The sequence below is a fragment of the Eleginops maclovinus genome, chromosome 5 (genome assembly GCF_036324505.1).
Source record: "Eleginops maclovinus isolate JMC-PN-2008 ecotype Puerto Natales chromosome 5, JC_Emac_rtc_rv5, whole genome shotgun sequence".
Classification (NCBI taxonomy): domain Eukaryota; kingdom Metazoa; phylum Chordata; class Actinopteri; order Perciformes; family Eleginopidae; genus Eleginops; species Eleginops maclovinus.
Genome location: NC_086353.1, coordinates 11,106,031 through 11,131,356, shown reverse-complemented (window position 1 = coordinate 11,131,356; position 25,326 = coordinate 11,106,031). Strand labels below are relative to the sequence as shown.

The 25,326-nt window shown below is 40.4% G+C and overlaps 1 protein-coding gene across 1 annotated transcript in view; it reads right to left on the bottom strand.

Annotated features, from left to right (window-relative positions):
- The window catches only part of septin9b (septin 9b), a 48,696-nt gene extending 25,415 nt beyond the window's left edge, over nucleotides 1-23,281 (bottom strand). The window contains 3 exon segments of the mRNA XM_063883389.1: nucleotides 14,616-15,168; nucleotides 15,170-15,303; nucleotides 23,089-23,281. Of these exon segments, the coding sequence (XP_063739459.1) occupies nucleotides 14,616-15,168; nucleotides 15,170-15,303; nucleotides 23,089-23,155 (754 nt within the window). The 5' untranslated portion in view covers nucleotides 23,156-23,281.
- Nucleotides 23,282-25,326: the final 2,045 nt, after the last annotated feature.

Below are 25,326 nucleotides of genomic sequence, written 5' to 3'. Positions count from 1 at the left end.
GTGCTTTCTCTATTTTACTTTGTTGGTGATCTGCTACCATTCAGCTCACAGGAATATCAAAAACTCACAACAATTTGAGAGGATCAACTTGCAATGAAGTAAATATTGGCTCCAGAGTAGATGTAAAGTAGATCCAAATGTTTTCTGGAAATACGGATTGTTTCTGTGTCACAGTGATCCCACAACAGAGAGATTTTTATTTATCATTGCCAACCCGCTGACTGCAACACACTAACGCAGTCCACATGTTAGAAAATGTTGTCTAAAAATAGTTTCCTGATTAAGGAAAGGCTCTGGTTAACATTGATCTGATCTTGACTGACTGGCAGGAGAGAGAAATGAATCAGATGCTTTTTTTGCTATGGCTCACCGTTTCCATCAGCATAAAGACAGAAGGCCTCAGAGAGACTTTCATAACAATCAGCAGAAAAACACTTCCTTCCTGTCAAAGCTGTAACTGAATCCCACACTTGGCTGTGGTTTTGTTTGGATTGTCACAAAAACATGAATGCATTTGTCTAAGTGTTTATTTCAGGTGATCATTTGGAACATATTATTTCCATATAAGTCCTACACATGTTCAAGTGAGAACGTGTTGTTCTATTAAACAATCCTGAAGCTGACTTGACTCAGTCCTGCTCGAGATTAACTATATGTCAGTCTCTAATAAATACTTTAATTTCTCTTGTAGACAGTATATGGCAAATGCAATCAACAATACTTTGGATTCGTATTTTAAACATTTTGATGGGCCTTGGTTCAGTTTTTATGTCTTTTCCAGTTTTCAATATGTAATCAGCTAGTGGAGCTATTGATGGATTGACTACTTTTTTTGCATCGTATCATACATCTTCCATCTTCAGTCAAACAGGACATTAATCACACGTTATACTGTCCTAGAAGCCGGAAGATAAGTCTTTTTAGGGTTCTGGGTAAAAAAAATCGGACACATTCCCGATGTATATCTCTGTTTAGTAAAGTAAACATTTTCTACTGTAGCTCTCACTAAATAATAAACAATGTTGTCAGTGAAATGCATGACCCACCAGTGACTGAATTTACCATTTCCTCCTGTGGGAACCAAACATTAAAAGAGAGGTTTGCTCTGTGTCCCAAAGTTATTTTATTAGTTTTCCTGAAAGCCTCAAAAGCGTCTTTGAGTAAAATATTCATTGCAAATGAATTCAATTAGAATCCAAGCTTGGTGGTTAACTGTGTAAGGCAGCGGACACGCACTCTGTGTGTTTGTGCATGCTTTTCATCAAGACTCATTTCAAAATAAGTATCAAGTATACTGTCAAGCTCCCTGTTTACATTATTTACTCAAAAACTGAAGTTAAGTACAATTTAAATTGACTTTTTATGCTTCTTTATACTTCCAACAAATCAATTTAGGAAAAAAAAAATGTATTTGTTTTACCCCTCTTCATAACTTTGGTTACTTTACATATTCAATAATAATTGTAATCCAGTGAATCTACATATTATTCTGAGATTAGATATTCTGTACTTTACTAGTAAAGCCAATGACTTCATTCTGCTTTGCAAATTCATGCTAGAAGATTGATGTTGTGTTTCATCCTTCTTTCTTTTGAAGCACAGTGGCCGCTTTCCATGACAACACTCATCAAATCATGTGTAACTGAACACTAATATGCGGTGATGACTGGCATGCAGTGAGGCCCGTTGACTAGCTCTGTGATTGGCCAGGAGGTCAGGGCTGATTGCTGAAGGCCACTAAATCAGGGCAGAGCACACATGTAGCTGATTAAAATAGTCACCTCCATGACTCAGCTGACCGAGTGACTCAGTGACACATCCTCCCCGAGAGGAGGGGGGGGTCGTAGGAAGGGCAGAAAATAAGAAGCAGAGAGGAAGTAACAGAAAGAGGAGGCAAAAAATAGAGATAGACGGGGTGGGTGGGGGCTGGTTGGAAAAGGGACAGGGGAAAGAAGAAGAACATCTGGCTTGGCCTGGATGTCTACAGGAAAGATAGCTGGGTCTGTTGGAGACTTCCTGTTGTGTTTTATGCTGTGGTTGCTCTGGTGTGCAAATGGAGACAGCATGTGTGTGATGAGTGACGGTTTATCTCAACACCCTAAAGTGGCCTCCAAAACTCAACCTTCCCCCTCTCACTGCATCTGTACACGTACATTAACAGTACAGATTCATTAATCTGTGTATGCAGTATATCTCAAGCTACTTCACATGTTGACATTAAAATACTTCACTAAGTTTATTCCTTCAAATACCCCAGCGTGACAGACCACATTATACCTCAAGGTTACAATAACTCAGGCCTGTGTTTGCTTTTTCATCAGCGCTTTACCATACTAACAGAGTTAAATCTCTGTGCTGTTTGCATAACGCTGACCGCTAAGAGAACTGGACGGATTTTGTGGTCCAATCTTTGTTTACAGGGAAGTGTTTGGCTATAGTCTCTTTTGTGTCTTTTAAGCCAACAAAGCTTTTCCAGCTGGCCTGCCTAATACAGAGAGCTGGCTTCAAGGACTTTGAAAAGACAAAGAGAACATCCGTATTGCTTTAACTTCAATCAAAGTATTTTTCTTCAACTGAATGAAGAAAGGATTTTGAGAGGAAGTGTAAAATAGGGTCCAGTAAGCAGATTTGGGTTAACTAAACAATACGGTTCGCAATAATATACAAATAAAGAAAGGGGTAAAATGTTAAAACAGCATCTTGGGAGGATTTTTCTTCGGATGCATTTCCTACAATCCCCATCTGAAGAGGATACAGCATGCCTTGACTTGATCAGCCTTAATAGAAACCAGTTGTCCCTCTTTCCAGCACAAAGTCTAAAACAGTTGTGCTCCCCCACAGACACAAAAGACCAGCAAACAGATACTTACAAGGAGTTTCCATCTCATGTTGGTTGTATATCTCACTGCAAGGAGAAGTCATCTCTTCAGTCAGCCCCTTTCTTTCTTTTTCCCTTTCTTGTTTTGAGTATTTAACCAGAAAACATTTTAAAAACTCTCAAAAGACAAAAAACTCTCAGAATATTTCCCAGGCTGTGGCAGATGCTGTGAAGTTCTTCACTATTGTGTGCATGAACAAGAACTCATGTTACAAACTACGCTTCCCGATATACACACACCAACATGTACTCTCTATTTCTGTTGATGTTCCAGAAGCTTTCCCTGATGAACAACAAACACAAACTCCAAGGGATTGGCCTTCTGGGGAAACCCTGGCCCCTGGCTGCAGCAGCATCTGCGGGAGCGAGGGACAGGGATGACTCAACTCTAAAAACGAAGAGAAGCCTGGAGGAGCTCTGTGATTAAACTCTTTGTGCGGCTGCGGCACGTCCTCCAGAAACATTTAGCTGCGTTATGATGCTAATTATCTATAATAGAAACCTTCCATGTGCAGAGAGAGAAAAGCAAGCTTGTAGAGATCACAAGACATTATTTGTTGCATTGGTTTAACATTCAGAATGTGATTGCCAGGACAGGAAATCAAGTACAACTTTAACTAAATATTGAATTTCAGTTTGCCAGTGCATAAAAAAAAGTCACTTATCCGAGGGAAATTCCCCCAATCTTAAATTGTGGCTTTGTTTTCTCCATCTGTGACCGCTTTCACTGAATGATGTTGATGTTTGCAGTCTGCTGTGCAGCATCACAAAGCACTTCACGCCATCAAAGCTTGAGGTAAAAGTTTGCCCAAAGCTCCTTCAGGCTTCAGTGCCAGGGCTTTTTCTCAACAGATGACAGCTTTCTTCAAATAAACTAATGGCCTGTAAACCACAAAGCTTGAGATATATTCTCTAAATCCCTAAATTAACACCACACACATTAGTTATGACATACGATCCAGTCTGTTTTTGAGTGCCTTAAAAGTCTGCCTGTACACTTCCCATTACCAATCAGTCAGTTGAGCAGAACGCCTTCACAAGGTTTACACATCTAATCTAAAACATGAATCTGTGGGGTGAAAAAGGTGAGGGGACTTGAGCGCAAAAGAGGCAATAAGGATTATATCCAGGAAAGGTATGTCTGACTTCCCTTCTTCCTAAACCTATGTGTATCTTTGCACAGTGCTGCCTGTGATCTGAGAGCTTCCCGGCTGAAATAGAGATGAGAGCTTGCACAGTTGGATTTCACAGAGCTGACAGCCTGGAAACTGGAGTAGATGTCACTGAAACTACTCTTCACTCTTCAGCAGCACTTCATCACAGCCCAGTGGACCATGGTGTTTTAATAATAACTTGGTCCCACCGGAGTAAAGTTGTGATTTTAACTGTATTTATGTCACTTCAAAATGTTTTAAGACTCACGCATCTGTGGTCTCAGGTTTTTTTTGTTGTTGTATTAATGGGGAATAGACTGACTAAATGCATGTGAATTAAGTTACCCGGAGCTTTGTATGTCAGCCTTGCACATTTAGTAATCTTTTGTAGTTCTATTTTATAGAGAAAATCTCCTACACTCAGTCGCAGACCAGCCTCTTTTCATGGGTTATACAACAAGAGAAACTCCACCAACTTTACACAGGAAAGTCTGTGTACATGTGTTGGGTAAAATAGTTGTAAATAGTTTTCTGTGGCTCCAGTGCGAATTGCATGAAATCAGAGTGATTGCTTTAATGATATCACCTGAGTCAGCATCGTTTGCACTGTCCGTATCTTCGATCTGCATTGTGGGAAATGTAGGCACACTTCTATTTGTGTGGCGTTCTCTTTAAAGCCAGCAAGTTCTGCAAACCAAAAGAAATTGCTTTTATAGCGAATCTCAGACATGCTAAGATAATCCATCTTCATTAGCTTTTGGGTGCATGAAGCCTGAAAAATAATCAAAACAATTGAGAGAATATTTGTGAAAGTCCACAAACCAGTGAGAGTTAGCTTTAACATGAAGTTAATGGTAAAAAAGCTGCTAGATCAGGGGTATTCAAGAAAACTATGAGAAGGTCCAGTTCAAATACATTTCCTCAAGCAGAGGTCCGGAACATCATATGTCTATTTGCAGTATGACGATATCGGAATAAATTGTGTTTAAAAAAATAATAATACAAGTTAAAATCATTTCAAAGAAGTTTATTAGCACTGAAACACAGGATAACCTTGTGAGGCTGCAGTTTAAATAAAAATTAACTAAATTATGTATTCAAAAATAAAGAAAGTGCGTAAGAAAAAATAGCAGCTTCAGTTTCCTTTTGATAGAACAATCTCAATATTTCTCCTGAACAAAACATTCTCAAAACATGTTAACTATTTTATGTATTCAAAAATAAAGAAAGTGCTTAAGAAAAAATAGCAGCTTCAGTTTCCTTTTGATTGAACAATCTCAATATTTCTCCTCAACAAAACATTCTCAAAACACCTTAACTATTTCTCTTACAGATTTCTCTCACATCTGTCTTCCCCCCTATCATTTCCCCTGCTCAGTGTGAGAATTGAGCTTTGGCTTGCCCTGCCAACATTTTAAATCTGGGCTTGAAGGAGGTCAAGGCCATTCTCATGCACATGTGCAGATGCTCATTGGTGAGCGTGGAACGATATTTTGTTTTTATTATGTTCATTGTAGAGAACGCTGCCTCACAGCTATATGTGGAGCCGAACGTGGTCAAGATAAACAGGGCCACTTTTTTCAGATCTGGGAAAGCTGTCTCAGAAACCATCTGGAGCCAGAAGGTGGTACATTCGGTTCTTGCAAACTGCTCTTTCAGGGCCACGTCTGCCTGGAGGTCAATCATTTGCATCTGGAGAGGCCCAGAGTTTGCCCACTTGAAGTGATGTGCGACATCATTTGAGAATGCTCTGACATCAGTGATGAGAAATGGATTCTGTATGAAGAGGGTGAGCTCCTCTCCAATACTGAAGCTATCAAAGCGTTTGCTGAAGTTTTCAATCAACTTGTCAACAAAGTCAACAAAAGAGGAGACATCTCTATGGCCCTGCACCTGTTCTTTCACTTTTGGTGTGTGTAGTCTCCTTGCAGATCTTCTTTGAACAGCTGAAGTTTTCGTTGAAATGAGCGGACAGCTGTCATCAGATCACAAATGGAATTGTTCTTTCCCTGCAGCTGCAAATTAAGCCCATTCAGGTGTGACATGATATCAGCCAAAAAAGCTATGATATCCACGTTTTTCTCATCATTTAGAAAGACAGAAAAGTTTGCTGCTTTCTGACTTTCCAGTTGTTCCAAGAAAGCTGTTACTTCACGTCTAATTGACCAAAATTGCTCTAGCACCCTGCCTTTGCTGAGCCATCTCACATTGTTGTGGAGCAAAAGATCATCAGAGTTTGCATTAACCTCTTTGAGAAATTCCCTGAGCATGCGATGCTGACAAGAAGAAGATGCCCTGAGAAAGTTTATGATTTTCATCATTGTCTTCATCACCTCAGCATACTCATCTGACAGGGAGGAGCAAAGGACAGCCTTATGAATAATGCAGTGGTAAGAGATGAGGTCAGCGTTGTCTTGTTTCAACCTTGCCACAGCTCCCTTTTCTCTCCCTATCATGGCAGGGGCTCCATCAGTAGTTATTGATATGACTTGTTTTGGCTCTATTCCTCGCTTTGATAGCATTTCCTTAATGGCCAGGTAGATGTCTTCTCCTTTGGTAGTGGTCTGCAGGGGAGTCAGTCCTAAGAGGTCTTCACAGAACTCATTTTTCTCCCTGTTTAAGAATCTTATGTTAACTAACAGCTGAGCATTGTCAGACACATCAGTAGATTCATCCACAGCCAAGCCTACACACGGTGCCTTAGAAATAGCATCTTCCAGCTGGGACAGTGTATCTTGAGCTAGTATCTCACTTCTCCTTGTGGCTGTGTAGGCTGACAGGGGTATTTTCTCTATTTTGTCACAGAGGTCATCTTTTTCTTTACCATCAAGTAACGCCTCTGTTATTTCAGTCATGCACTCTTTGACAACACTTGCATCTGTAAAGGGCTTTTTGTGTTTTCCTAAAACCCAAGCAACACGGAAGGAACATTCATTTGCACGCTGTTGTGCGCTGAAAGCACGGCTTAATACCCTGGTGGACTGATCATATTGGGCAGTGAGACTTCGAATTTTCTGCGCCCGGAGTTCGTCTGATTGGTCAAATGCTTTGTGCCTAGTCTCATAGTGACGCTTGACATTGGCACTTTTAATAACTGCCACGGTTTCGGAGCATATGAGGCACACTGGTTTCGTGTTCGCAGGCGGAAGAATGAACATGTATGCATCAGTCCATTCCGTGTTGAACGCTCTATTTTCGGCGTCTACTTTTCTCTTTTTTGAAAGCGCCATAGTGTTTGCACCTCTTCTGACTATAACTCACGCCCTGTATTCCTGTATCATCTCCCTGCGTTTCTCGCTTCAATCGCTTTTCGCTTGCCTTTCACCTTCTCTTCCTTATCACACTGCGTGTATGTCTGTGCCTGGCTGACTGGCTACAAACCTCGGCTTCGGTTTGCTCATACAACTCGCGCTGAGTTCAAGCTGGCGATTTGATTGGCTAGTTGAACCATGTGGTTAGTATGACTCGCACGCAATTGGTTTGTAGCTTCCAATCCTTGCTCAGTGTAGTGCTGGTAAAATCACTGTTGTGTCAGATAGGGGGAAAAGTAACGCTCCGGTTTAAAATGAATTCTCCCGTCAAAATTAAAAATATTTTAACAATTTATTCCGGGTCCGGATGGGATTGCATTTGGGTCCGTATCCGGACCGCGGTCCGTTGGTTGCGGACCACTGTGCTAGATCATCGCCGAGTAGGACACACTCTGAAGTCTTTATGCAGCTGGTGTAACATAAGGGGCAAGAATGCACCCTCTTATTTTTCATTTTCCACACAAGCTCACTTCAGACCAACTCACACTCTTGCAGAATGATCCCTCTGCTCCTTGTCTACTTTCATCTAGTCATTTCAGCAGATGGCAGGACTGTGGCACAAATGGCCATCTGCCTGTCACACACACAGAGTTATTGTTATTCTAGCATGTCCTCTATCCCCCAACAAGAGGGCAAAACTTCATTATGAGTAAAAACATGAACCTTTCTTCCTCATTGGAACAACTTTTCGGCCTTTTTAATTTCCTTTATTCCTCTATTTTTCCAACTATGCTTGCATGTTTTTTTAGACTCCACTTTAAGACCAACATTACAGCATGACTCTTGCTTTATTTTTTCATTTCCACTGCCAAGATAAGGGACATCCTTTTCCCAGTGGAGTCGTATCTGGATAAACAAGAGGGAGGATTCACCAGGAGGATAAAGATAACATTAACTGAGTATCTGTCATCTTGGTCTGCTTCATCAACGTCTGATGGCCCACATCCTACTATTTGTCTTTTATCTTAAGGTGATGAAAAGGGTTGATTAAGGGGCTTTAAGTGATTATGCGAGCATATACAACGTTAAGCCTTGGAAGACAAAGTGGGATCATTCTGCCAAAAGCCATGTGCGATGAGAGGGAGAGGTTAGTGCTTAACAATGTGTGTGCTTTTCTTGTACATGTAAACATGATACGTGTGAATGTGTTGGATTCACAGCATGCAGAGCAGAGTCAATGAAAAAAGGGGCGTTTACTACAGTTGTTGGATTTGGCTAGATGACTAAAGAGGACAAAGGTCTTTCTGCAGTGGTGGGAAACTTCTTTAACCCTTGACTTCCCCCAGATGCTCAATGTAAACTTCAACTTCCGAAAGCCTTATCTGGGGGAGAGGGGAAGTGTGTGTGTGTGTGTGTGTGTGTGTGTGTGTGTGTGTGTGTGTGTGTGTGTGTGTGTGTGTGTGTGTGTGTGTGTGTGTGTGTGTCATTTATGTATCTGAGTCTGTAGAGCCAATCCTTTCCCATTTCTCTCAGCTCAATCCTCCAATAGAAAAACGGAATATCTTTTACGTCACGTTTTTTTCTTGCGCTCCATGTAAAAGCTTCAAGAGAATTTTGTCAATACGTGTCTATCTTTGTGAAGTATCAGAGAGTTTAAAACCTGAACAGAAAAAGGCTGACATGTGTTGGATGAGTTTCTGCAACACTACCTCAGTGTGGTTTTAAACTTATGACTCTGAAGTACTTTAGGAAAGCTTTATCGAGCTCAATGCTGTAAGAGAAAGGATATAAATACTTAATTGCTTTAGAGTTTCCTTTGTAAATAAAACTGCCTTTAAAAAAGATATAACACAGATAAATATTACCTGCGAACCAGGTTCACTGTCTACACAGATTTCACCTGTCACACACTGCCTCCTGGTGGCTTGTTAAGGAAGCACATCAACAGTGAAAGTCACTTTTAAGATAATGAGAAGTGACACTTATCACCCTGGGTCTTTTCTGAACTGATATGACAGACGATACAGTTTGGAGGCGCACTGAGTTCAAAACAGCAAAACTGATCCCTGTTTAGAAGCTTAGTCGAAGACTAGTCAGAGACAATCTGTGCCTCAGTGACCATCTCAAGGAACAAAACAAATATATAAAATAACATATCCAGCTCAAAATTTCATTAAACTAATCAGCTCTTTTTGGAACAGGAAGAATGAAATCTTTCAACTTCCCTTTTTTAAATGATTGTCATGTTTCCAACCTATGCAATGTAGGCCTACTGATCTCACCACTTGTACAATGTACAAATACGCATAAATAAGTTCAGATTCTGAAATACATGCACTTTGCACATTTGAGGAGAGAAGACAAGGGGCCTATTAGTTTGCAGATATATAAATGTAACATTCAATTTATCAAATTGTCATTGACCAAGCAAATTCCTACATGATCAGTGCTATTTTGCTTGATGTAAACTATGATTAACATTTAAAAAGAGGAAAGACATGTCATGCATAGCAAAACTTGGTGATATGCTTGAAAATTCATTATTTTACTATTATGTACATGCACGGTATGTTCATTAAACCAATCGCTTAACATGGGGAAAAAGAGCTTTATATGATGAGATTTAATCGTAAACCACTGCAGATTTTCAGAATTATGCAACAAAATATGTCAACATGAAACCACATATGCAGCATGTTATTTTCAGTCACCAACAGTTCCCTATTACAAAAACATAGGCAAAAATCTCTTTATTTTTCTCTTCCTCTCTGTCCACTTTTTTCTTGGTAATTATCCGACAGGTCACATGGTCTGGGATCAGAACAGGGCAATTACACTGGGAGAAGATTGACCTCGGATATGCTTTCGCCTCAGGGTGCCTGTACGTCTGTGTGTGCTAGTGTAGGTGTGTCGTTGAGAGACAACAAAAGTTAGACAACATTTGAGATGAAGGAAGTGTGTGTGTGTGTGTGTGTGTGTGTGTGTGTGTGTGTGTGTGTGTGTGTGTGTGTGTGTGTGTGTGTGTGTGTGTGTGTGTGTGTGTGTGTGTGTGGGTGTGTGTGTGTGGGTGCCCTTTCCTGACCTATGGACAGGCTGAGACAAATCGCCCACAGCCCTCTGCTGTCCCCTCCTCATTTTCAGAAGGGCAATTCAAATACAAGACAAATGGTTTCACTTGCTCTTTATTCCATAATTACACCTCTACAATACAGCACACCTAAATTAGGGAAACAAATTCCAGTTCAGCCTACATAACTTAGCTAGGTTGAAATAAAGTCTTTCGTTCTTTACCATCACAACAAGAAGAGAGGACTCAATGCCACATGAAAAGACACTGAGAGTAGAACTATTTTTACTGTGGCTTTGTTTTCCTTTCATCTCCCTTTAGTGCTGTAACAGTAATTCAGTTTAGATATCTTTCGCAACTTTAAATATCCCAATAAATAACTAAAGGAGTCGTTAAATGAGGTATCTGTTCAGACCCCAATGATAACCTATCAATCTATTCCCGGTGATAACTATACTATCTATAGTAATCGACTGACAGCAAGCATTTGTCAGAAGTGCCCCATTATTGTGTCTAAATCCATTCCCAATAGGAATTGCCAAATATTTTTGAGGAACCATTAATCATTTTAGTACTTTTTTAATCGAAAAATGTCAATCATTCACTGGTTGGAGCTTGATTGGTTGAATGAAACAACAATTTTGAATATTCCACCTTGACCTGATAGAAATGAACAACATTTAGAAAAACAGGAATAATTAAGAGAATAATTATCAGATTAATCAAAAATAAAGGCTGTCCTATAATAATTGTTGTCCTAAAGTGAGTATAGGTTTCATATGAAGACCAAACCAAAGTCTGCAGGTTCAACAAAGTTACTCAAATGTCAAAGCACGTCTGAAACTTGATAAGAAATGTTTCATTTTGGACCACAGGTGGCCTACACTCAGATGTTAGATAGAGTTCTCTGTGCTGTGTTTGATAGATTGATGAACAGCAGGCCCTGCTGTCGAGATAAGCGTCCCTGTCTGGCTGAACGCAGCTGAGCAGACCAGATCCTAATCACAGTGACTCTAGTGTCTGTGGCCTGGAGTTAACCTGATGGCTACGGTTCTCTTTGTCATTTTCCTTTGAAACATCCACCATCACTCATCACAGCAATTTGATGTCATGACATAGATTCTGTATGAATTCCGTCCTGCACTTGAAGCACTTATATTAAATATATATTAGGATTCACATTATACCAATTTGTTATCATTGTATACACATTTCTCTGCAGGTACATGAATAGACAACTTATAATAATACATTTATCTGAATCCTTGGTATCTCAACCCAAATCAAAATACTTTGGCAAATACCGTCTATACAACTTTGCTATAACATACTATTTACAATAAAGTAGCCACCATGTTAGCAGAACAACCATTAGATTAAAGGGTTTAATAAACTGTAGGACTGTGACGTAAGATTATTTAAAATTAGGCTGGCAAATAATTTCATAATTTAATAGATTTTTCTTTTGGTTTACAGAAATAAAAAAGCTAAGAATTCCCAACACATCCAAAGATACATCTTCAAAATGTGTTGTTTTGTCAACAGTACACTTTTTTACAGTAAAAAATCCAAATATCTAGCTGCCAAAACAAGAAAGTAGCCAATCAATAATCACAGGGAGCAGGATCGAGCACATACATGTCTTTGTGTATGTTTTTGAGCATGAGCTTCCCTGACTTTGTAAAGACACAGCCAATGACATATTTGGTCCTCAGTGATCTTCCAACAACTGCAGTACACTCTCATTATGTGTGTTATGTGTCCACAACTCCTTTCATGCTGACCTTTTGCATAACACAAAGTGTGTCTTCCTCTCTGATGCTTTGATCAAAGCACACAGGGATATTTGCCGGGAAGCTGACTGGCTTAGATCACATGACCCCTGAGCGAGGAAGTGCACTGCAGTGAGGTCACGCAGCGGGGGAAACAATCACACTGACAGAACACGGAAGGAAGCAGGATAAAATACTCGGTGTGCTTTTGCGTGTGTGTTTGTGTGAGCCAAATGATGTGTGATGTCATTTCCTCGTGGACTGAATGGGCAGGAAATCAGCTTATCTAATAAAGTCCCAAAGACACAGTTGATAGCCAAAAGCATTATTTTTAAAACTATGCCTAATAAACTTGTGGAGTTGCCAAAAGCTCTTCTAGGTGGACAATTTTTCAAAACAGCTCTAAAAACCATGTGAAAGCACTTACAACTGGACCAAATACAACATGGGCAAATAAACCATGTGTATTCCTGCCTTTGATATTACTTTGGCCAAAGGGTTTATAGTTAATATAACATGTACATTTGATAATATATTTAATATTTGAAATACATACGTGACAGCAGTGCTATTATAAGTGTGCAATGTTTTTGTTTAAGCTGTCTTGATAATGTCTAAAGTAAAGCAGGGTGGGCCTCAGTCAGAGCCACCGGAGCCCTCCAGGCAGGTCACCCTCCATTTAGACCCCTATTAGTGCCTCTCTCTGTGGACAAATAAATGGAGACCACCCCCATAATCTACAAGAGAAGCATGTCAAACGTTCAGCACAGAAACAAACTAAAATGTAGTAATAATAGAGACATTATGAAAACACTCAAACACAGACACGGTAAATATGCTGTTGGAAATCTGCATACAAATCCCTTTATACAGTCAAAATAAACAAGAAAGCGCCATCATTATATTTAATCAAGAGCTAATTGTAAAGTGATGGTGAGGTACCAAGTGATTTGGGTTAACTGATTAATCCAATTAGCTCCCGTCTGCTTTCCAGCTCTTTATGACTTTATGTATGTCGGCTCATTGTGCAGCTTTCCTGTCTACAACTGTTTTCAGTTCCGCTCGTAACACTCTCAAGGACGCAGCAAGCACGGGTTCAGTGAAAAAGCTCTTAAGATCAACTTTACACTACCTGCTCAGGCCCGGGCAGCAGACTGACCCTGACCCTGATCCTAGACACATTTAATGACTAGTATGTCAACATAACGGAGGAATTAGCATCTAAATCGAACGGATATTTCCCTTAAGTAGAAACATTAGAAAACGAATGATATAGTTGCTCCTTATCTGTTAATATATGCAATTGTTTGCTAACAAGTTTATCAAATCAGCTTGGTGGTGATATGTCAATGTTTGGGGTGTGTTACCAATTTATGTCTGTTTTGGAAGGTTTAAATTTGATACAATGTCCTTAAATGTTATGTGAAATATCAGTATAGAGTGAACATTATATCATATGCATCCTTTTCTGTTGCATATTTTTACTGCAGCACTACTAACCATACTTCCTGACTACCATGTGCCTGTGCTACTGTTGCCAAGACTAGGATTTCATCACAATATAAAACCAAGTCGGCCCCAATACTGCATTAGCAGACATAGATTACCACAAATACAGACACACAGTCTGCTGTTTCTCCTGACAGACAGGGCAAAACGGTCACATGCAGACATCAGACTAATGAAAAAGCTGCTCCGGTTACTGACTTTTTTTCTCAGAGAGAGATTTGATACTGCCGTTAGTCTGCTATGTCAGTGTGTGTGGAGAAGGAGCAGTAGGTTATGAGGTCAGAAGAAAAACCCAAATGAATCCAAGGTCCAAGTGAAATGTAATCTGGAAAATTAGACTGTTTTATCCAGTGGGGTTTGAATGTAAAATAACTTACAGCCAAGAGGGAAAAGTTTCCCTTTCCTTCACACATAATTAGGTATAATTGGTTTTATTTGACTTTAAGATAACCCATTTCAATTACTTTTATCTCTTTTCCACTGATGACAGTGTCTCTCCAAACTGGTATGTCTTTGCTAAAGCAATCACACAGGATAGTGAGCTAAATCTGCACCAAAGCACTGCTACGCTAAAACTGGCAGTCCCTGATTAACCTCTTAAACAACTGGCCAACAACATCATTAGATTCTATATGAGAAACCAAAAGAAATTATGTGATAAAAGACAAAGAAGCTCAACACATGAAAACCATGTTAGCAGTCTGTCAGATAGAACTTAAACAAACACCAGCTAATTCATTATCAAGAAGAAGGAAATGGAAATATATAACTATTTTGATTTGAAGGTTGTGCAGTCTTAACCTATGATTAACCCTACTTGGTGGACATAAGTGCTTGTAACATCCCTCTTAACATCACTTCTGCATCAGTGAAGTAAGGTGAGAATATAAAAACACTGAAGCTCCACATACACAAGAATTAAGTTAATCTTTAAATCCTACAATTTGTTGCTCTAAAAAAGATGCTATGATTAAACAAACTTACTGTCAGTGTTTGGAGATTTTCGTCCATGACTAGGCGAGGAGCAGCGGAAAGTGGTGACGATGGTGTTGTGGTGAGGGTTGGGGTGGTGAGGGTGGTGCACTGGTTGGTGGTGGCCGTTGTTTTCTGGAGGCGCTCTGGTGATGCTGATTTCAGGTTTACGGAAATCTCCGGGATTAGGAGGCTCAAACTTGCGAGCGTGATTCTGCTCAGGGGCCCTGCTGATGCCATTGTTGTTATTGTTGCCTTCATTGCGGCGTATCACTGGGGAATCTGTAGGATGCTTAGCAAAAGTGACCTCCCTCTTCTGGCTCATCTCAGGGGTCTTGGTGTGGCCCAGGACTTCAGGGCGTTTCAGGGCGCTGCTGGTTGCAAAGCGTGTGGAAGAAGGGCTGGTGATGTTATCCAAATGCTTGCTGGAGGAAGAGGAGATGTCAATGGAGAGTTCGGAGCGGCGAGACACCGGCTCAGGGGTCTTGGAGCCTCCTCCACCCATGATGGACCGGGGTTGGGTAAAGTTGAGGTTGTTGTTGTTGGTAGCCGGGGCAGGGGGCGGGCGTGCCCAGGTCACGGTAGTAGATGCTGGTGGGAGACATGGCGTTACGGTGAGGGGAGCTGGTTGTTCGACGGGAGCCAGGGGACAAGTGAGAGGAGGTGTCGACATCCTCCACCTCAAAGGACCTCTTCAGAGCTGAATGTGATGGACAAACACAACACACATTAACTTATAGGGTCACTGACTGCCGACACTATTAGTTGATTTACTTTTGAGTTGAAAGAAAATCAGTGTACATCAAGTATGCAGTTAAGCCATTTATCATGCAAGTCATTTTGAAAACAGAAACTCCAACATTTCTCTTAGGCTTGATTTTCTGGTGGAAGAAGTTTCTGCTTTTCTCTGTTTGTTTTTTGTTTTTTTGGGGGGGGGGATTTAATATTCTTTGGTTTCATTTGGACTTATAAATCGAAAAAGTAATAGCTAATAAAAAGTACGTTTAACCTCTCTGTGACTAAACATAGCTGAGATTTAACAAAGTAATACACCATAACTAGGTTAAAGGCTGTTGAATAAAAGGTTGTGTTGTAAAAAATGTCAATATCAATAACTGAAATCCACCAGCGACTACAACAGGATAAATATATTGAAAGCACTATGACTGTGAACCAAACTAAACTCATCATTCTTCTATACTGTCCAACATTTATGGTTCAATATTGCTTTTTTATTGGTGTGGGAACGATCCCACAAAATATTCAACACAAAGGTCATGCCAATTAACTGAGCCGTAAAAAATAAATAAATCTGAAACACTTTATGAACAGTATCCAAGCAGTAAAGCGCCTGAGGTTTGAGGGTGGGGTAGTTGTAGAAACAGTTTTGGGTGGCAACACAAAGGAAACAGTATGCCAAAGCCAGTAAGCCATACTCATCTAATTTCATTGCATCCCCATCACAGGCAGCAGATTTTTAACTATACTGTATGACATGTTTAATTTGATTCTTGTGTCGTTTAGTCATGACTTGGAGGCTTTGTGTGCGGTGGGTGCACAACAAAATAAAATTTGAGGGTTTTACACGGAGCCATTTGAAGTGTTTCACGACATGTTATAATGCACACAATCAGCCAAGCATTGCTGCCTTCCAAGCATTGAGGCAAAAAGTCCCAAGACTCCCCGTTAATGAGCAACATGAGCACAGAGATATAGAGATATAGAGGCACATCCTTCCTCTTGGTTAGTTGTGACGTGAGAAAATAGCTGTCCAAGACGAAGACACTGCGGGATAGGATCACCCCCTAGAAGTATGCACTGGCTCAAAGTCAACTTTAATTTGACTCCCATCATGGAGTTGTTGTGCCAAGCTAATGGCCAGGAGCTGGTATCATAATGACACACTAGTAAGACCAGGCCGCTCACGCACACCCTAAAGAACATCTCCCATTTCCTGCAATCCAAAACGCAGTGCCGATTATTTGATCTGCTTGTGGCGGGTCTGCATGTGCACGTGTCTTTATGTAACTATATGTAGTTTTGTTCAAAGTGCTTGTAAAAAAACAAGAAAGTGTGTGTTACAGGAATGTATACGTGTTTATTTTTAAGCGACTACACCCACAGGGAGGGGACGGTGCCCCAGCCCCACAGCGCTCTGTGTAAAGCCTAAACTCTGTCAGGGGATGCAAGGCTTAACAAAATCACATCAAAGTCGTCTCCACACACATATCAGCCAGCAGCGCTAATCTAATTTACGGCTATAAGCTGCGTCATTCCAGCATGGTGGACATTTGATACAATTTACCTCTGACAAAAAGTCAGGCCAGAGCCAAAGTATTATTCTGTTTTCATTTTAGTCGGAGACACCAAGGACGTTCTTGTTAACCATGGGAATAAACGGATCTTCACTCACGTCTTGGAGTTTAAGGTGATTTGTGTAACAAATCTCCTCCACTATTCCCTGTGCACCCTTTATCTAGACCTTAAAGTGTGAGTATCTTTCATATGTGGCAGTAAAGGAGACTGTTATTAAGGCTGTAAGGCTAGCTTTACATGTGCTTATTTCCTGTGCTAAAGTTCTGATGAGACCATAGAGTTCGTTAACCATTCAGGCAACATAATACAGATTTTAAAATCCATCCTCTGAAAGATAGAACCAGTAAAGAATTATATACAACAAAATTGCAATTTGTATGTTGGTCTCCAAACCAATATTGCCACTGGACTGTGTCCTTCTTACTGCAGCTTTCTTCACTTGTGTTTTATGATTGCTGAGAGGGAGTCCAAGGCTGTAGCTACTTTCAACTCTGGCCAGAGAATAAGCTGGTCTGCCAAAATTGGTCTACAGTTTTCATAAGAAGCTGACTGGTTGTGATGCACCCTTTAAGACTGTATTGTGTAACGAGCGAGGCACCCAAACTAGGCTCCTCAAAGAGCTCCAACACTTTCCGGAGAGCATGCAGACTCTAACAACTCTTGACACTTGCTGTAGACTTTGGTTATATTTTAGAAGGGCTAAAGCTAAACAAGGGAGGGGGATATCAGGATACATACTATTCCCAAGTTTTATCCAAATAAGAGAGCAGAACTGAGACATTGTTTGGCCGGTGACCTGTACGGTGATCTTAGATTAGTATTTCTGTTCTTGGGTGCTTTGTGATTATATGCCCACAAGCAGGAGACCAAAGCAGAGGTCTTGAGTGCTTTCCTCTCGGGCCGTTTGTTTGTATTTAGAGACTGTGCAGTGAAGTGAACATGATTTAAGAGCAGAGATGAATTTAAATCCCTGTGTGCTTTAATGTTGTCTGGGAATATAGAAAATGGTAAAAACGCATTTAGGGCATCTCTCACTTAGATGATCACTCAACTTCCAAGTTTTTAAGGATTGCATCTTCCCACAGACTCCTGGGTCTTTCTTGTTCAGCTGAAACAAAAGGGGAAATATATAGTTTTACTTTCATCCAGGATATACTCTGCATGAATATAGTGAGTATAGGATCGCAGAGCTATAGGAAGGTAAAGTAACGAGTGCGGGACTGACAGATGGATGAAGAAGTATTGTTCCCAGTGAAACAGCATTCCCAGACTATGAGCTGGAAAAACGAGGTCGAGTCCACCTCAGAGGAACCTCATTAACAGGAGCCAGGATTCTCGTCTCCCAGCGTCCCACCACTACCTATCACCGCCCAGTGTCCGGTATCTCATGCTGTCTCATGTGGGAAGATAATGCAGCACAGACAATATCATAAAGGATTATTTGGCGTAACAAAAACATAGATGGTGGCAGCTGTATTCTCAGTCCGGTTCAGGGTCATTTGTCCTAACACAGCCCAGGTGTTCGGCTGACTGCCTCTCTATCATCTGTGTCATCACCTTTTTCTCAAGGACGTCCCAAAAAATGAACACAAACATTCAGTATCATCTCAGGCCAGATGCACTAATAGGAGATAGTCAAGAGTCAGAGGGAGTAAAACAAACAAAGAGAGAGGAGGGAGAAGAGCAAAAGGAGACATGATATAGAGAGGCGAAGGGGTTGCATAGAGGTTGGTGAGAAAGTTTAAACGGGTCATGACAAAGTTTTCACTTATTGTATTCTCTACCACTGGTATGAGTTGACAGCAGCCAACAAGATTAGCTATAGTAACATTCCACGTCATGTTACAATTGAAACGATGTCCTTTTACAGTGTACCCTAAAGGATTTCTTACTGAAAATCTTGCTATCACTACATAATCTCAGTAGTATAACATATAATTTAGGTTTGACTCTGAGCGTATCAAGTCTTTGAGGATGGAAAGCATCAGTAATGTGAACCGTGGAAAGTGAGGCTCAGAACATTTATGTCAAATTAAGACCTTATTATACTACACTTTGATTGCAAAATGTGTAATCCCACATGATTTCTAGAAGGCCCAGTATAGTGAGTAATTAATTCTGATGTGTAATGTTAAGCTGCTAGTAATTTCTCTCCACACTTCCGATGGATGTATCACAATAAAAGCGTCACAGGAAATTGACTTGCCACTGAACTGCTGGAAGCTTTTAATGTAAACCAGATGCACAAAGTGTCGACTTTGCATTAACAGCAGCATGTCAGAACATATAATTGTTTATAACTTTAATATATAAAAACAGAGAAAGTAAAAAAGATCAAGGCGTCTCTCTCAAATGAATTAACCTGGCTACACTTTGCACCTTTCACAAATAATTAAACTGTTAAGAAAACCTTGTACAGTTTTAATAGGTTGAATAAGAACTCTGTACATAAATACAGTAATTCAGTAAAGTAAAAACAACAAACCTGCTGAACCAGTATTTTAAATAATGAAATAGACTGTACCGTACCCAGCCTTGAACTGCTCATTGGTCTCGTAATTCAAGCCCCAGGCAATAAGTCAAGTGATCAAGACCGTAACTGTGTCAACTAACTCTGTCAAACACGAGTTATATAAAACCAGTGTATGCAGTGTGGAATTAATCTGACATCAGTAGCAGCAGAATACAAGTCCATGTGATAAAATCTGTAAAAACATTTGACAAGACAAGGCCAAACAACCAACGATACAATTTCACACTACGTTTTCTTTGCTTGGTCAGACAAAATCTTAATGCTACGCTGTCAAACGCATATTTCCTTTTGCTATCCACTGATGGTGTTTGGTTTAGTAATGCTGAGCAGCAGCAGTATCGCGCACCGTGTCAGATTTACTGTGTGGTTCTTTGCTGGTCTGGCCAACACCCTGTGTCCGGCACATAGGAATTCTGGGAGAGTTAGAGGTGTCTTGTAAAGAGGGAAGACGTGTGATAGAAGAGGTAATTTAGTGCATGCTTGGGTCAAAATCTTCAATTTTGTTCAGAATGTTAAAGTGCCAGCTGTTTAAAAGGAGGATATGAATCGTAATCAGAACCAAGAGGCAATTTCACCCCTGGTTGAAGATTGGTGCACACGCACGCTGACAAAGACAGTCAGGCAGCTGTTGGATAGCTGGCCCGTTGCTTAGCTTCAGGCTCTCTAAGCCTCAACCTTTGACAGGTAAAGCTTTGTTCTCTTCCTTTGATCAAGCACTGGTTAACTATCCACTCCATGAACAGATTGATTTACATCAGTGACCGGCAAAGGAATAAACAAAGTCGCTGCATTCCATTTTAACACCTGTGAACTCAGTGTCTGGAGTTCAACAAAGCTCTGATAAACAGCAAGTGTGGAGGAAAGATTGTGTTTGGCACCCCAGACTGATGCAGAAAGTATTAATCATTTGATTAATTAGAGCTCAGTGACCTCACAGCAGATATAACATATATTCAGGCCGAGCTTATTTGAGTGGCCTCAACCTACGTCCAAATCACAAACATACTTATTTTGACCCAAACCATATATTTTCTTCAACCTAACCAAGTAGCAATACTTCCTGAAGTACATTAACCACTTGTTGAAGTCTATCTGACATTGAATACCCTGCGAGAAGGAAACACCCAGTGTGTTAAAAAGCGACTACAAGGTCTGTATGTGACCAGTTGGGACTGAGAACTTGCAGTAACTGAAAACTTACATAGCATTAGGCAAATGCTCTGTAGAAAAACAACTTGCAATTGGTAAAAGTAATACTGAAACATGGCTTTACATGATTTTTCTGCAAACCTGGTTTAATTGACATTTGAGAACAAACAGTTCCATAGAGAACAGTAAAGAAAGTGTTGTTTTTTACGAATATTATCCAATCAAACCAACTCTATGACACACAAATTGTACCACCCACATGCAAGCTCTCCATTTCAATATTAATTTCCTCTCTGTAGCCACGTGCCACACTGGAGCAACAAAATGCCACCTCTGGGCAGATAAACAGTACTAAATATCTTCGATTGGGCTCAAAACTCAGTTTAGATTGGCAGACAAAAAAAGAGCTCATGAACGACTCTACAAAGTCTCTGTGGATATACAAGTAAGGGTTCATTCTGGGCTTATTTTCTGGTGACTCATACGTTTAAATTCAGCAGAGACCCTTTCTATCTTTTATAAAATCCTAATATTGTTTCAGTGTGTAGTTGTTATGGTGATTTCTATCATCCTTTTACCATAATAGTCTCACACACACAAGTTGATCCAAGAGGCATTATTACATCTTTAATGTGCTCTGCAATTACGTCGCCTTTCCCTCTCTGTGCCTTTTCCCCCTTCAGTGTGAGATACAGTGCAGTGCAATGTACTGGAAAACACAATGATCTGGGATCAAATAAGGATTTACTCAGTCAAGTGTTTGCCATGAATCTCTCTCTATAGCCGTTTCTGTCCTGCATGGACACACTAGAATGGTTCATGATGACCAGTATAATGTACTGGTGGGGGTACATTATGGTGGTCACTATTAGGTAGTGGTTACAGCAGGTGCTTTCTGTAGTACTGAATGCTATTTTTGGTAATACATTACAAAAGCACATACAGCAAAGAGATGAACCTGGAATTGTCCTAGCTCTCACCTCATTTGGCTTTATTGCCTTTAACTTCTATTCGAATAAACCAATAACAAGAACTCCATCCACCTGTAATATCCGATTAACACCAAAAAAGGTCTGCCAGCATATGGAAGGCTTGGCCCCCACAAAGTTATTATTACTGTATTCAATGTTATAATCGGGATGAAAAGAAGAATAATGTTCCGAGTTGAAAATAAACCAGTAAATGTTGTGGTTTGCTTAAGATGAAGTAGTTACTGTGGCGTGTTCTGCGACCAAGACTGAAGGCAGAAATGAGTACAGTTGTTCCCCACGGCTACACTCAAAGGCAGGGCTAAAAGTGGACCATCATAGGGATAGGCAAGGCGCTGCAATCGTTCAAATTAGGATAACCAAAAAATGTCAATAGTTCACAGTATCAGTAAAAACATTATGTTGGAATAGTAAGTCAAGTGTACCATTCCACAGATGTTTTTTCTAATGACTTTAACAAGGTCAAACCAGATTATCTCAGTACCCACATCAACGCAGGGTTCCTCTGTTCGGTGCAGTCACTGAGCAGAATTGACTCTAAAGCCAGTTTAGGAAAAACTACACCTATTAAAACTGTAACATAAACACTTAAGTCTGATCACTGCTGTCTGATTATCACAATCAAATGAGAGGGTACAGTATCCAACATGTACTATCGACTTTACACCCCGTTTTTATCATTATGTTTTTTTCAGTTTTGTAGCATTTTAAAAACCCAGACAGATTTTCCAAACTTGAATCCGATGTCAGAGAATTTAGCCATGTAGATGAATCAACAGAAATTGAAAGCGATTATTAAATGTATCAATGTAAATCAAGTTATTTGAAAATAGTTGTGCTACCTGAACTGATAAAACACTACTAGAAATATGTTGTTTAGACTCTGGAGTAATTCCAGTAATCAGGGTACCAATGAGGATTGATACTGCACTCAGCATCAGTCCATTACATCACACAGTGAGCATCAGGCAAAGGACCAGCTGGAGGGATGCAATCTGACCGGAGGAGGAACAGGAAAGAAGTGGGGAAGGAAGACAGACAGAATGGAAGAGGAAGAGGTGGACAAAGAACTATTTCCAGCTCCACACTGTTTTAGCAAACAAAGGAAAGACAATGTTGTGAATGGAGTATGAGGAGGTTAGACAGATGTTGGCTCTTAGTGCTGAGGTTTCCACTGTCTCCCTCTCAGTGCTTTCAGCTGAAGGCTTTCCGGTGTTGGATGTGTGGTGTCAGTGCTTTGTTTATTTTTATTATTGACGTAACTTGGGTATAATCAATAACAGACCATAGGCTACAGGCACATGGCTAGCAAATGCTCACCACCCTGTTTTTACACACAGTAACAAGCAGATGCAAACACATGCAGTATTACTATGCAACAAATACACAAAGATGTTGAATACTATTCATAAACATCCTAATTCTGACAGATGTTGCTGCTTACCATAAACTGTCATTAGATTAAAAGTGAAAAGAAAGTAGAAGAGAAATGACAAACCTTCAAAATCTGAAATAATTCCCTCCAAGTGTGGATTGACTCCAGAATCTGACATGTTTTCAATCATGAAAATTCTCTTTTTACTTCCCAACTTTCAGGTGGTTTGCTGCTAATTCTGAACAAATTCCAAAATATGATAAAAAAAAAAAAATCCAAGTCCAGAACTTTCTCAAAAAGAGCAACTTATTTTCTCTGACTTCCCACCAACTTCTCTATATCGCTGAATTGTGACTTCAGAGTGCAAAAAGGCAAGCCTCTTCCCTTCTCCTCCCCTCCCTGCAGCTAAAAACAAACTCCCCCTTCTTACTCATGTCCTGTGTATGTGTATTTCCCCTGCCCCCCACACCAACACACATGCACGCGCAAGTGGTTCTCAGGTCTGATTTCCTGATTCTTGAACAGTGGACAACATGTCACACAGTCAATTTAACAAAGGTATCCTGCAATTAGACAAGACTGGTGTTACAGCTCTGGCTTCTCATAAGGGAGGCCAGTTTTACTCTGTCACAGCTACAAAAGGGACTACAGTTTAAAGTAAGAGTTTGAGGCTTAAGCTCTGAGTAAACAAGCACTAAAAAGTGTCTGACTTGTTAATTAAAGTGCAGTCACTGCAGTAGGAGCTGCTTTTCCTGTGACAGAAAACATAACAGACTTTGTGGAAAAAGTTGACATTAGGGATATATGACAGCGCCTCAGGGCAATCAGAGGGGGATTCGTGCAGCAACCCGCGTTCTGTGACACCAAATTAGCAGGAAGAAGATGGGAATTTCAGCTTGATGGACACAGCCGACCAGGTTATCTGGCACCGCTGCACTTCTTTTGTGGGCCATGCCGACGACAAGCAAGCTTTTGATGATTGGGGTAGGGTTGCACTTCTTGTCCCTGAAGCTGCTGTGGACTGTTCTTTGGGGGGTGGGTGTTAATAAATGTGATGAAATATCAAGTCGGCTTTGCCTTCATTTAACTGCATCCACTGTGGGACTTCTTTGGGTATTCCCTATCAATGAATCTTCCACAGAAACAAAGAGCTGATGCTATCATGGTGATTACTGATTAGTCATGAGTGAACTGCTATTCACAACTTCCTGTTTGGAGCCAGACGTGTTTGCATATAAGATTTGTGATACATTTTCTTTGATACTAGGAGAGTTTTGAAAATGTCCACAATAATGGTGTCAGGTCATAGCAGTAAATGTAGAAGCTGGATTTAAACTACAACTCAAAAGAAACCTAAAGCTACGGCAAGGGCAAAAGGAAGCTGGCATTTCCACTTTCAGATAGTGAAAAACGAGCTCACATCAAATGTCCACCTATGACATCAAATGTTTCACCCTTTGTGAACGCAACAAGGTACAGCACACTGCCTGGCACTTTAATAGCCTATAATTATTCAGGAAAATCCTTTTTGAATGAAAAGCCCCATTATAAAAGGTGCACTAATAAGATGCCAAGCCCACCCAGTGGCCCTTAACCCTAACACCTGAGAGGTCGATGCTAACACAGAATAACATTGTGTTTATGGTGCAGTCTGGGTATTTCATACAACTGCTGCAAAGGTGTCTTAGGATACAGAACAGAGTATGACACACAGTGGTGTGTACAATTGGCAATTACTCCATCCTTAATCCATCAATCATAGAACTTTACTGGGTAGGTGGATTGTCCTCTGAGACGCGTGTTGCCATATGAAGTGCCATTAAGCTTTAGGTCAATGTTGTAAGTGCCCATTATATGCATCATACATCCTGACAGCTGTGTGGGCATGTATAGTCAATGTGTTTGTGCAAGCATGCATGTTTATGGATATTGTGCACCTCAACGAGCATGTGAAAATGCATCTTTATGTGCATGTGAATTAGGGTAACATATTGTATGCATGCATGGTAGAACTATACAGTAGAAATTATATACAAGTACTGTACTATATGCAACAAAGTGTGTGGCCCCTCAGAGCCTATGCAGGCCCAAGAGGGCTGCACTGTAAACCATATGCCACAAGCCTCTGTAGTATTCAATTAAACCAAAACACACGGTGTGAGAAACTCAAACCTCCCCCAGCCAGTGTGTATTTATCTAAACATGGATACACACTCTGGGCAGGCTGCAAGGCAAATCTGAGCGACAGAATCCGGGATGCTCCAAAATAACATCTGGAGAAGCGTGTGTTTGTGTGCGCTGTGAGTAACATTATGCGAACATGTGCCTATGCATGCATGTGCACATGTGGTTACTTGACTG